Source organism: Antedon mediterranea, chromosome 1 (assembly GCF_964355755.1).
Source record: "Antedon mediterranea chromosome 1, ecAntMedi1.1, whole genome shotgun sequence".
Lineage (NCBI taxonomy): Eukaryota > Metazoa > Echinodermata > Crinoidea > Comatulida > Antedonidae > Antedon > Antedon mediterranea.
The window spans coordinates 19,625,527-19,640,240 of NC_092670.1; the positions used below are offsets into that span (position 1 = coordinate 19,625,527).

Genomic DNA, 14,714 nt, shown 5'->3' on the forward strand with positions numbered 1-14,714 from the left:
AAAAGAATAACACGAACTTGCTTGTCATCAGCCATGTTGTAGGCCTATCTATAACATAGGAATATAACACAGTGCAATTTGGTGCTGAAAAAACTTACATAAGAAATAATACATGATATGCCTATATTATAAAAAACAATATGTTTTACCTGTATTCTTTGCTCAATTTGTAAGTATAGATATCTTAAATAAAAGCAAGAAAATACACTTTAATATGGCTACTTCCTTGAAGTTTAAGATACAGTAATTAGCCTTTTGTGAAGATAGGCCTATGTATTGGCTTCCATATAAAAGTAATAACAAAGTCCAATATATTTCAATGGACTCAAGACCCAATAGATAGGTAATCAGGGAAATTACCTTGGTCAATGATAAATAACAGATAACAGCCGTGATATTTTTTTGTTATAGATGATCTTTATTTTATCATCACCATCGTCTGAGTATTTTCATGTCTGTTTTTAATATATTGATTGGTATAAAGAATATAATTTTAAACTAGAGGGTACTCCGAGAGTACAAACCTCCGCGCGCCTATTGTAAAATTCCCCTACATAAAATGTCCCCCGAAAATATATATATTTTTTACATTTTGTATATTAGGTCTAAGTGTAAATAGGCTAACTGCACATTACAAAGTTGTGGATGAGAGTTTGTTGTAATGGTTATGTATCCAGCCTCTCACAGTTGAGATCTGTGGTTCAAGTCCCACTGTGGTTTTGTTTTTATTATTAGGCCTATAAGTTTGTTTTTGTTTTTTGTGGACATTGATCTTTGACCGTGACCCTTCAAAATTTAACCACAATTATATGATGAGTCATTGATCATTGTGGCTAAGTTTGGTGAGAATTGGATAAAAATTGTGGTCTCTAGGCAGTAAAATCATTTTTTGTTAGTTGTGACCTTGACCTATGACCTTTTCCCCTCAAATTCGAACTCGTCAAAACTGTGGCCTCCAGACTGTTCACAGATACACACACAAACACGCACACATACAAACCGCACCAATCAACATACTTGGTCAATTTTCAATTTGGCCAATTAACAAACAGACACACGCGATCGATTACATATACCATTTTGGCGGAGGTAAATTAATAATAACTAGAGGGTTCGCTCGCTTCGCTCGCGACCCTCTAGTGGGTGTACCCGAATGGTCCTCAAAAGCATGAACAACGCCTCTGGAAATGGAAGCCCGGGTGACACCTATGCATATGACTGTTGAGTAATGCATCTTTATTTTGTGATGTTTCATGGTGGTCCATAAATTAGGTACACCAAAAATATCGCTTCCAGGGTAATATAGCAAATTAGAGTATATTGTTACAGGGAAAATTATAAGGTAACATGGGTATTCTATGTGGGACTGTTGAAATGCCATTAGCGTTCTGATGAGGTAGTAAGAATGTTAAATGACATTAGAGGGATGTAGATGGATGGTAACTGAACACACGAAGTTGTTGGTAAAATGTACGCGTGTATCGCCTCCTTAAGGAAGGTTGCATTTATTACGAATTTAAACTCTGGTAGGCCTATATCTGAGTGTATGGTACTACTGCACACAGATTTAGCAAAAGATTACAAATAAAGATGTCACCAACGATAGAAGAACCCACAAAGACCTACAGTAAGTAATATGAAATGTTACAACAACTAAGACGACCCTTTCCTAGACTCATGGAAGTTACATCGGTTCAATTGGTACAAAAAAAGTACAATAATGAGGTTATAATAGTGTTTCTAATGAATAATGCACAATCCTGGCATCTGTTTATATAAATTACAAAGTGACATTTAGAATACTACTGTTCCTAGCCATTGTGAAGACACAATGTGTCAGGTAGTTTGAGTAATAAGCTTACATGCAAATCACAATATTATGTTTCATTTACAGTACCTCTTTGTAGACAATATTGGACACTTGGTTCCTGATAACTGCGTGCGGATTGTATATTTTGATGTTGTCTGGGTGGCCAACTCTGCTTAAAGATACATACAGTTGTCCATGGGTAAAGAACTGTTGGTCCAGAAAAATACCAATTCTGTTTAGTGTTTGACCTTGACTTTTGTTAGATGTGATACTGAAGCATACTCGAATAGGAAACTGCTTTCTGGTCAAAACGAAGGGTAGTGTCGGATCATCTGGTGATAATTTAAAACGTGGTATCAATAGGTTTTTGCCTTTGTGTGGCCCCATAGCAATGGATGCATGGATGACTCTGTCTAGTAGAGTTTTGACTATGTATCTAGCTCCATTGCAGTGTCCATTCTTAGGGTCTATGTTTCGTAAAAGCATTACTGGAATACCGGGCTTAAGTATTAGCTTGTGAGGAGGTAGGCTAGGCAGGAACAGATCGTTTAAGAATTCTGTTGGATATTGGTGTTCTGCCTCGTCTTGTACCGAATCATAGCTGAGATATGTTGTAACTGGTCCGGGAAATAAATTTATTAGGCAGTCATTGACCTTTGTTACATTTTCGTTTGTTGGGCATATGATTGCGTTAGAGCAAAGTGTAGTATGGGAAATGTTTTTGGTAATTCCGGGAAATATTTCTTGACAAAATTGCTGTAGCGAAGTAGCAGTTGAAAAAAAATGGTCTGGTAGGGCGATTGTATCTTTGTCAATTTCCTCCTTTGTACCTTCTCCTATTGAAAGAAGAAGATGTGAAAATTGGCGAAGTTGATCTACGTTGCCATATGAATGGATAACACGTAAGTTGTCTGTCAATTTAAGCGATTGGATACTCTTCCAAAGGTATGATGTCTTCAGTGTTGCTTGTAGTATTTCAGCTTTGCCGCCTTTGGGAATCACTGGAAGGATCTGTCGCCAATCGCCTGCTAGGAGGAGAGTTATCCCACCGAATGGTTTATCGTTGCTCCGTATGTCACGTACTGTACGATCAACTGTTTCAAATACGTGCTTATTGGCCATCGTGACTTCATCAATAACGATAAGTGATGTATCTTTAATTAAGCATGCCAAAGGTGACTGTATCGAAATATTGCAGGTTGAGTTGTCATTTACTTTTAGTGGGACTTTAAACCGAGAATGGATAGTGCGACCATTTGGTAAGAGTGTTGCAGCGATACCACTTGTAGCTACAGCAAGTGCAATGAGACCCCGACGTCGTATTTCGGCTAAGATGAGGTTAATGGTGAATGTTTTGCCAGTACCACCAGGTGCATCTAAGTGGAAGAGTGTACCTTTTCGGTTGACGGTAGAGTCCACGACAGAATTGTATACATCACGTTGTGGTTTGTTTAGTAGTGGTAGGTTTGAGTCTAAGATCATTTTCAGCTGACTGTTTTCGTATGTTGTTTCTTCACGTATGACTTGGGATGCGGCATTTGTTTCAGGGTCTGGGGTTGGTAGATTGAAGTGTTCTAATGATTTCCCACCTCTTTGAAGGACGTGGTTTATGAGGGTTAAGGCCTCATTGATTTGTGATTGGGTGGGTGTAGTAGTGTGGTCGCGACGTTGAAAGTCCTCTGTGAGAATCTGTACGTGTCTGTTGAAGAATTGGTTGGGATTACAGGGGACAATGTAAAGCAATATTGTAGCGAATACCTGTCGGATGGTGTTTCCAAACTGGATAGAAGCAGCTTCTTCCATGGCTTTATCAATTTCACTGTCATCTTCATATAATCCTAAAGCAACACAGGCAGCATGGTTAGTGTCATATGTTATTCCACTGACAGTGCGAAGATCAATGAAGCTGGTAGGATTTAAAATGTGTAGCAGTAATATGCGAAGGAAATATAGTTCTTTCTGGTGAGCATTTAAATTTATGACTGGTAACCTGCCGATAGTATCACACAAGTGGTCATTTCTTGAGGTGTGTCGTTTCCGTGGTTGCCATACGTGGTTTGTGTATATATATCTGCTTACGATGTTTGGATATATGAGATCCGACGCAGTTTTAGAATTTAAGTCAAAGAATGCGGTTAGCATGGTTTTTTCAGATTTGTTGATAGCATTCTGCAATCCATTGGAGTCGTCAGGGTTGAAATATCCCATTTGGTCGTGTTCTAAATGGATAGGCAGTTTCTTAACGGCAGGATGTCGTCTGGTGAGTGGAAACTCGTACAGCCGCCATATAGCTTCTGACGCACTAATATAACGGGCATTTGCAAATGATTCTATTTCATCATGTGCGTCCTCTCCCGACGGTAACTTAACCATAACTCTATCGTTTCCCTTGGTGATGTATTTGTATATGTACTTCACTGCCTTGATTGTTGTGACTATTTCGATGTTAATGTGTGCGTTGTATTTTAAGGTAAGAATCGGATTGTACGGTACGACAAAGGTGTTGTCGACTGTGTGAGTGGTTGTTCGGCGTTTAACAGTAGCTGTTTGTCCTCCTTCAACGGGAGACCTTCTGCGATAAATTGCACCTGTGTCTGGACTCATGATGGTGTGAGATCGGAGTGGTTTCGGAAAATGCTTGTCACACTTTATAAGACCTTTGTCCGTTTTCATGCAGGGTGCTGATATATCGTGGTGGCCGCACGGTCCATGAATCATACAGGTAGTAATAATGTTATGTAAGCGGGGATTGTCCGAGGCGACAGGTATTTCAGCACATACAATTTTGTCGATGTCCGCTGGATTTCGGGGCTTATCTTCCTTAGCTAGTATGGCAACAATGTGGACATGTGGTAATCCTCTCTTTTGGAATTCTGTCATAAGTGTGTAGGCAACAATGTTTCCAAGAATGTCTAGTTTAAACAGGTCATCCAAGAAGAACCGGAGCCGGTTGTTAAATGCACGGTTACAAATGTCCGGTCGGTCTTGTGGCTTTTCACCAGGATGAATGGAGTCGATAATTTCTTGCCACTTTGGATTACATGTAAACGTAATGAAATAATCCGGCTTGCCGTACGTCCGCATTAATGCCATTGCGTCTTGGTATTGTTGCGCATACCATCTGGGACTTCCGTAAATTGTAGGTGGAAGCACAATCACTTTTCCTAAGTTGCGTACATTATCTTGCCTGTTTACTGCGTCAATGAGGCATTTATATTTTTCAGCCCTGAGAACCTTCTGATTGTTGCGAGCCCAGCGAAGTCTTTGACGCTCTGCCTTTGAGAAAGCATCAACAGCATACTGTTGCATAAGTCGGCGGCATTTTGAAATGGTGTTGAACTGATCTTTACGTGTCTGTAGCCGGTAGCAGTAATAGTTGGTAGGCGACATCCGTTTGTCATTCTGCAGCTTCATGTCGTCATGGTAACCGTCTGCACCGCGGGGAAACATGATGATATAATGGAGAGGATCGTATGAACGATGTATGTCATATATCCGTGTGAGCCCACCTCCGCGGAGATGAAGAATAATGTCAGTAGTATTGCATGATTCATTGAGCTGTAATACGGCTATTTCATTGGTTTGTGGTAAATTGTATTTTCTGTTATGCCCTGCACTGGGTTTGTTTTTGGTTGACAGTATTAATTTTTTGGAGGACAGGTTTGGCAATTCAATCACAGATTTCATACTTGCTATGTATGGATTGCTGGTTCGTAGTGTCTCTTGAAGTCCCTTTAGCATAGTTGGGGTTAGATGTGTGGGTGAATTGGTACACCTTTGGTGAGCCTGTTGGTCTTCTGTCGCGTCATAGAAGTAGAGTTGAGCAAATTTTGGGGATGCTGGTGAGTCAGGAAGTAACGAACCTATATAGTGATACACTTTACCGTGGACTTTGAATGTCGGCGAATATCCAGGTAGGCGCTCCTCATTAACACCTATTGATGCAAGGGCCATAGCATTGTTGTATGCTCTGATGTTATTGAGGAATGATTGCTGGTCAAATAGTGTTCTGATATATTCCGGAAGGTCTGGTAGAGAGGGTAAGTCAACCTTTCCTTGTTTGCAGCAGAATCCTATTGTTTCTTTTTCAAATCGGTATGCCAAGCAATACTGGCATAGGTTATTTTGGTTGAAGAGTCCTTTTGGTTGAAAGTGTTGAATGTGGTGAGGCACTGTGTTCTCGTTGACATCATAAGTAGTCTGGACAATACCATGTCTTTTTGGACCATAATGAATCATTGGTACGTCTTGAGGCAGAGATTGAGTACTGCCGGCCGCTGGAGTTAGTTCGGGAGTGGGTAGTACTGGCAGAACTGTTGCTGGCGTATGCTCTACATCGGTAGAACTGGGAAGTAAATAAAAATTGAATAAGTCAAATTCACTGTCATTCATTTTCACTACCTCATGTTGTATGTGGAATGAAAAAGAAATTGTAGCCTAATGTTAAAGTGGTATCGTTCCTGTAACTGTCTCAGTATTAGTAATGTTTTGTTATTGTCATAAGATCGTCATCGTGCGTCAGCGTCGGCATCATCGTAGTCATCGTCATTATTATTGTTATTATTGTTACTTTTTATCTCCATTGTTTCTATTATTATTGTTATTGGGAATGAAGACGATCGATGTTCTATAAAATGTTGGTAGGCAATACAAAACTGAGTGAAGGCATGTTGAAGTTATGAAAGTAATGCTTTATTGATACCGTACAATCAATCACATTAAGAAAGGTAATCAAGGAAAGTGTCTATAATGCATTTCTACTAAGTTGATGTATGGCCTTTTTTGTGCTTGACCAGCCTCCGTTTTTTAGGCTTCATAGTTTTCTTGGGTGTTTCTTGTCTTTCCAGCAAGTCCACAGACTTCAAAAATGGTTCGTCGTCGCTGTCTGTACTAAAAAAGTCCAGTTCAATAGGTGTTGCTCTAGGTCTAATTTGTGGTGGCTTTGGTGGGTCCGTTTGTTTACTTGGTGAAGGGGTTATTGGTGAGGTTGACAGGGACATCTGAAAGTTAAGCTTCTTATTGGTAGCTGTTAGCTGCCGCACCTGGCGCTGAAGTTGTTCAATTTCTGTAGCCTGCGACGATATCATTGACACACATTCCTCCAATGTTTTATCTATCTGCATTCCAAGAAGATCCGCGTGTTGTCGCATGGAGGGTGGTGTGTTCTGTAACAGCAGGATTTTATAAGATTTCGTACACGTAATTTTCATTAACAGTTCCTGTGCCATATTCGTAACTGAAAGGAATAAATAAGTATAATTGTATGACAAATAGTAAAATAATAAATACACACTGCGTAATGCTTATAATTATATTAATATTATGCATACAGTTATGATTTGAAGAGACATTGGTATACTATTGAATTGTCGAAAAAACTATATAGGCCTAAGTCTTAAACTACCGTATATGGTAGGCTATGGCGTTGCGTTAATCGATACATACACGTACTTTACATCAGCGTAATATAAATATGTATTTGTCAATTAGGCCTATACCAATAAAGCAATATCTTCCATGTGAATAGCTTGAATGAATGTTGCTGTGAGGAAGATGACTAAACTAAACATGGTTAAAGTTAGCCTACTTCAAAATGTGACATAAAAATAAATAAACTTACCCAGAATGTGGAAAACGATTTATAATTTGTGTGGAGATTTAGTTGTTTAGCATGCAGTTGGCCTAGTCGTAGTGTCGTAGTGAGTTCGTTACTGTGAATCCAAAAGCGTCGTGGTAATAGCGAATTGCGGTCAGTGTGTGACTGTGACTTCAAAAAGTCTGACCTTCTCCAGGGTGTGACAGGGTGACATAGATTTGTACTCAAAAGTGTCACAATCCAGGAATGAATTATTAAACTCGGAATATAAGTTGTAAATCGTCTGTGTAGTGTTTGTACAAATTCGGTGAAAACGTTGTATTAATGACAGCACACAGACATTGAACTATGTGTTGGAAAAATTAAACAGGTTTTTGGCGATGTCTCATGTGGACCGCGGTTTACGTCTGTGTATGACCAGTGAAGAGCTAAATTATAATACTGCAACCACTAAAAAATACTAATTTTACTGAAAGGTCTATTGTGTATAGTTGTAATACGTTATACTTTTCCCCTTCCAGATTATTTTGTACAATCAGACCAATAGTACACTGCTCAGATCAGAAAAAAAGTAATACATATTTTGAAACAGCCATAATTATGTTCATTGTATCCAAATATTATTTAGAATTACATTAAATATAGATACGTGTCAACCGCTAGTCCATATGATACCTTCACTTGACTTTATTAGTATAATCAGTGTGCGTTGTACGTAGGCCTATAATTGATCTTAGAAGTGGGTAACAGTATGGGTTGATATGTATTGCACTTAACGGTAAGATTGTATTTTCATTAAATAGTTTTGAATGTTTTTTTAAAAATAATTTCTGGTTAAAGATAATTTGGCAAAAGAAATGAATGCTATCAAACTTACCGGTTTCGTGCTTTGCGTGTCCATCGTTGTCTTCGGTAGTAGACGTTAAACGTAGTTGATGTTTTCTTTATCTTGGGCATAGTGTAATCAGTAAAATTAAAAAATGTACGAATAGAGAACAATATAGGCTAATTATTATATTCGGTCTTCCGGCGAATGAGTGAATGAATGAATGATTTGAACCTGTACTGAAAATAAGTTTGGTAAGATGCGAAATGTATACCAATTATGATTGATTATGTCCCCTGTCAGTGTTGATGTATGGACACTTGACAGCAATCGGTGGTATAGGAAAGTAAAGGGGAAAAAAGTCACTCAATAGATGTAATTAAAAATAATATACATTAATTATAATGTAATGATGTAAAAACTTTACAACAATTGGTATTAATGCAAATAATATAATTGTAAAGAACAGTAGGCCTATATGTATAATATATTATATTATTATATATATTATCTGAACGAATAGACACAGGAGGAAACCGTTAATAGGGGTCATCAATCACTGAAACAGTCTCTAACGTGACCGTACCAAGAGACCAAAGGCATAGTTTATCAAAGTGGGTGACTGTCCCCTGTCAGTGTTGATGTATGGACACTTGACAGCAATCGGTGGTATAGGAAAGTAAAGGGGAAAAAAGTCACTCAATAGATGTAATTAAAAATAATATACATTAATTATAATGTAATGATGTAAAAACTTTACAACAATTGGTATTAATGCAAATAATAAAATTGTAAAGAACAGTCCCAGTGGGCACAGAACATAATTTCAACGTTGAATCAACGTTGAAATATAGTTGATTTGTTGAAATCATGTTGTCAGCGTATTTCAAACGTTGAATCAACGTTGAAATAACATTTTTTCCCTAACTATCTTTTTTAACGTTTAGTAATAAACATTGAATCAACGTTGAAATAACATTTTCTTTTTAACTAGTAATTTATGTTAATTAATAAATGTTGATTTAACGTTGAAATAACATTGTTTTTCAAACAAATGTTTTACGTTAATTTATAAATGTTGATTCAACGTTGAAATAACATTGTATTTTTAACTAGAAATTTACGTTAATTTATCAATGTTGATCCAACGTTAAAATAACATTGTCCTTCTAACTAGTAATTTACGTTAATTTATCAATGTTGATTTAACGTTGAAATAACATTGTCTTTCTAACTAGTAATTTACGTTAATTTGTCAATGTTGATCCAACGTTGAAATAACATTGTATTTTTAACTAGAAATTTACGTTAATTTATCAATGTTGATCCAACGTTGAAATAACATTGTATTTCTAACTAGAAATTTTCGTTTTATTATCAATGTTGATCCAACGTTGAAATAACATTGTATTTTTAACTAGAAATTTACGTTAATTTATCAATGTTGATCCAACGTTAAAATAACATTGTCCTTCTAACTAGTAATTTACGTTAATTTATCAATGTTGATTTAACGTTGAAATAACATTGTCTTTCTAACTAGTAATTTACGTTAATTTGTCAATGTTGATCCAACGTTGAAATAACATTGTATTTTTAACTAGAAATTTACGTTAATTTATCAATGTTGATCCAGCGTTGAAATAACATTGTATTTCTAACTAGAAATTTACGTTTTATTATCAATGTTGATCCAACGTTGAAATAACATTGTCTTTCTAACTAGTAATTTACGTTAATTTATCAATGTTGATTTAACGTTGAAATAACATTGTCTTTCTAACTAGAAATTTACGTTAATTTATCAATGTTGATCCAACGTTGAAATAACATTGTATTTCTAACTAGAAATTTTCGTTTTATTATCAATGTTGATCCAACGTTGAAATAACATTGTATTTTTAACTAGTAATTTACGTTAATTTATCAATGTTGATCCAACGTTGAAATAACATTGTATTTTTAACTAGTAATTTACGTTAATTTATCAATGTTGATCCAACGTTGAAATAACAATGTATTTTTAACTAGAAATTTACGTTAATTTATTAATGTTGATCCAACGTTGAAATAACATTGTATTTTTAACTAGAAATTTAAGTTAATTTATTCTTTTTAACTAGTAATTTAAGTTAATTTATCATTGTTGATCCAACGTTGAAATAACATTGTCTTTCTAACTAGTAATTTACGTTAATTTATCAATGTTGATCCAACGTTAAAATCACATAGTATTTTTAACTAGAAATTTACGTTAATTTATCAATGTTGATCCAACGTTGAAATAACATTGTATTTTAACTAGTAATTTACGTTAATTTATCAATGTTGATCCAACGTTAAAATCACATACTATTTTTAACTAGAAATTTACGTTAATTTATCAATGTTGATCCAACGTTGAAATAACATTGTATTTTTAACTAGAAATTTACGTTAATTTATTAATGTTGATCCAACGTTGAAATAACATTGTCTTTCTAACTAGTAATTTACGTTAATTTATCAATGTTGATACAACGTTGAAATAACATTGTCTTTATATCTAGAAATTTACGTTAATTTATCAATGTTGATCCAACGTTGAAATAACATTGTATTTTTAACAAGAAATTTACATTAATTTATCAATGTTGATCCAACGTTGCAATAACATTGTATTTTTAACTAGAAATTTACGTTAATTTATCAATGTTGATCCAACGTTGAAATAACATTGTATTTCTAACTAGAAATTTACGTTAATTTATCAATGTTGATCCAACGTTGAAATAACATTGTATTTCTAACTAGAAATTTACGTTAATTTATCAATGTTGATCCAACGTTGAAATAACATTGTATTTTTAACTAGTAATTTACGTTAATTTATCAATGTTGATCCAACGTTGAAATAACATTGTATTTTTAACAAGAAATTTACGTTAATTTATCAATGTTGCTCCAACGTTGAAATAACATTGTCTTTCTTACTAGTAATTGACGTTAATTTATCAATGTTGATCCAACGTTGAAATAACATTGTATTTCTAACTAATAATTTTTTTCAAACAATTATTATTTTTGTTTTTCAATGTTATTCCAACGTTATTTTAACGTTGAAATCCAGTTGCCATTTTCAAATGACATGTTTTCAACGTTGAAAAACTCTTGAAATTATGTTGTTTTTTTCAAACAATTATTATTTTTGTTTTTCAATGTTAATGAAAGATAAATTCTATTTAATACTTACATTTTTTAATACTAAGTGCGTTGCCATTGATGTTTCAACGTTAAATTAACATTAGATTTCAGTTGGCGGTTTATTTTATCATCCTTTATTGTAAAACAAATGATTATTGGTTATTTAGGAATTTTAGATTGGCAAATATTTGTCTCTGTATAATACAAAAATGTTCTAGAAGTTGTGTTGAAAATTAAATGATCCTTTCATGCAAGATCAAATTTCATAAGATACGAGCTTGTCATTGGTTTAGTTTCGTTTTGATAAAATTTTGAAAATGGTGTCAGTAATTTCAGTTACTTCGACGTAGGCTAGGCCTACAGTAGTAGTGGCATCCGTAGTGGTGTGTAGAAAAAAAAGGCTCAACATTGAAATTGTCAAATAAGTATGTTTTGAGGTAGGAAAACAATCTTTTTTATTTGTAATCTACTAATTTATAAGCTTTGAGCTTGACTATTTTACCCTTATCAATAGCTAGCCTCTAGTCTAGTAGGCCACACATGCATAGCTAGGCTAGGCTATAGCCTGGTAGGCTAGGCCTAGATAGAGGCTAGGCAGGCTGCCAAACTGATGAACTGAATTCACTCACTAGGCCTAGTGGAAGCATTTAGTATTATGCATGTCAAGGGCAAACATTTGCCTTGCCAAGGATAACTACAGTACTGTACTTATATGGTTATAAAATGGTATATTACTATTAGTATTAGGCCTTTTAGTTCAATACTTTCTTTATTTATCCAAAAGTATACATAAATATAACATTATAATATATAATTAGTTGGCCTAGCTAGCTTTCTGCTAGGCTGTCTACAGTAGCTGCTAATGCTATTAATATTAGTGTTAATATACAAACACATGCTGCTAGCCTAGGACGGCTATTTGTTAAACTTACTCGCTTTCTTTATTTCAGATTGTAGGCCTAGCTAAGGCCCTGGCCTATGCCTAGCTAGAGTACAAAATAATGAAGTACATGTAGGCCTATAATCTTTTCTATGTGAATCTTTATATACAAAAGGTTGGTATTTATAGTTCTTAACTTTAATATTGAATTGAATAAATATTACGCCGTGGTTAGGATTCCGGCACCGCAACTCAACTTCCCATCGTTAGGGAATCCGACACGCTATTGCGCATGCCCAGAGCGAAGTAATTATAGCTTGCACTAGTGCCACAGACCGCGCACCACATTACCCGAGAGTCGGAGTGTTAACTAGGGATGTACTGTGTAGCCAAAGATATCTTTGCTGTGGCCTAGTTAGTCGGCGCGCGGGGGAGAGAGCGATGGATGAAACTTGGCCTAGGCCATACATGAATTAATAATTACGCAACGCGTTAAAATAATTATTATGATATTGATAAGAATCAGCTTGCGTATTTCAAGAAATGTACGAAAATGAATAGCGTAGCGTTGCGACACCGACTTCTCCCGAACAGTTCTGTTTTTTTTTTTCACATCCGCACGGCGGCTGCTGTCAACAAATCAACTTGTATACGATTGCATGATGTTATGTACAGTATAAATGCGTTATATGAAATCTTTTATTTTGTACTTGAAAAATCATAAAAAATAAAACTAGTCATGCAATTATAATTCATAAATATATAAAGTTTATATATGAATGAAGCAAATTTAATTACAAAATAAATAGGCCCAATGGTCACATCTAGCTGGTAGGCCTACTAGTATTAGTAGGCATGTAGGCCGGCTAGTTCGCCGTGGCGCAGCTATTAAAATGATCCATTGCTGTAAAGCTTGGTTCCCACTAGAACGTAACGCAAGGACGTAAACGCAACGCAAGCGTTTTAACCAATGACAAGCGAAGTTATAGACAGTTAGCAATGACAAGCGAATAAGCCATCGCTTGTGATTGGTCAATTTACTTGCGTTACGTCCTTGTGTTGCGTCGCTAGTGGGAACCACGCTTTGGTCTGTTGTAGACAAAAATAGAGTCGCCGATTACCTTGCTCTGGGCATGCGCAATAGCTTGTCGGATTCCCTAACGCTGGGCAGTTGAGTTTCGGTGCCGGAATCCTAACCACGGCGTAAATATTAATACAGTGTTGCAATATTATTTACATAAATTGAATTGATTGCATATTTTACGTGTAAGTGTGAAATGATGTTCTGAATTGAATTTTTGTTTATGTACAGTATGATTTTTGAACAATGTGTTAAAGATATAATTGAACTGAACAATTTTTTTTTAAATATTTTGTTGAATATGCCGTCACTATAGAGTTGTTCACTTTGACCAAAAATTAGATTTTTAAAAATGCATTTGTACCTTAAAAGGGGGACAATTTAAACAAACAATTGGTTTTTGGTTAAATGTACTGTTTATTTTGTATTTTTGTTAAGTGAAATCTTTATTGTTTTTGTTTATTTTCTACGGCAAGTGCAGTGAATATCTAAATTGTTAAAATTGCAAAATGGCAAGGTATTCAAAGTATGATTGTATTAATCTTCATTGTTCATGTTTTTTGGGGACAATAAATCTTTCAACAATTAATTTTTTACTGTATTATTTTTGTTTAAAACTACAATAACTTGATTGAATTTGTTTCAGGTTTGGAAAAATAATATTGCCACACTTTTGGAAAGCATAGGACAATGTCAACACAGGAATCGAGGCAACTGTTTATTGACTAATCGGAACAATGCAATTACAGTACAGTATTGTGTTATTGCCATCATTTGGACTTCTGCAACATTAGCACAAGGCACCTGTGACGTGTGTTGTATTTATTTGTTTTACTGTAATCTGCCAATATTTATAGTTATTCAATCATGTTAGTTGGCAAACATATTACAAACTCATGGTTATTTGTATATTTTTTATACTTAACATTGGTACCTGAGAACTGTCAGTGAGGATGTACATTATTTGATTGTTGCTTGGATTTTGCCTGATGATTTGATTACACCTGATTAAATGTTATTTTATGTTTTTATAGAAATTAAAGATTAGTAAGATATACAGTATTTATAAAATGTCTCTATTGATGGATTCTGCGACGTAACAGTAACTTTACTACTAACTACTTTAAAACCGTTGATTCAAATTGGATATAGTAATTCAACAAATCAAATTTCAACGTTAAATCTATGTTTAAATTTACGTTGATGCAAATTTTCATTTCAACTTAATTATTACGTTGTTTCAACGTTAATAATTTCAACATTGAATCAACATTGATAATTTCAACGTAGACATTTTTACGTTGTTTCAACGTTGATAATCTATGTTGAATCAACGTT

General features: G+C 34.9%; 1 protein-coding gene and 1 long non-coding RNA gene across 2 annotated transcripts; one reads left to right on the forward strand and one right to left on the reverse strand.

The window, feature by feature from the left end:
- Positions 1–1,888: 1,888 nt before the first annotated feature.
- Positions 1,889–6,202, reverse strand: LOC140042765 (uncharacterized). Its single transcript, XM_072087720.1, has one exon. It carries the CDS (start codon positions 6,200–6,202, stop codon positions 1,889–1,891), a length of 4,314 nt encoding a protein of 1,437 aa, XP_071943821.1.
- Positions 6,203–11,455: 5,253 nt separating this feature from the next.
- On the forward strand, positions 11,456–14,438 carry LOC140047714 (uncharacterized). The gene is made up of 3 exons (XR_011844969.1): positions 11,456–11,852; positions 12,366–12,470; positions 14,023–14,438. It is a non-coding gene; the product is annotated as an uncharacterized lncRNA (long non-coding RNA).
- The last annotated feature ends 276 nt before the right edge of the window (positions 14,439–14,714 follow it).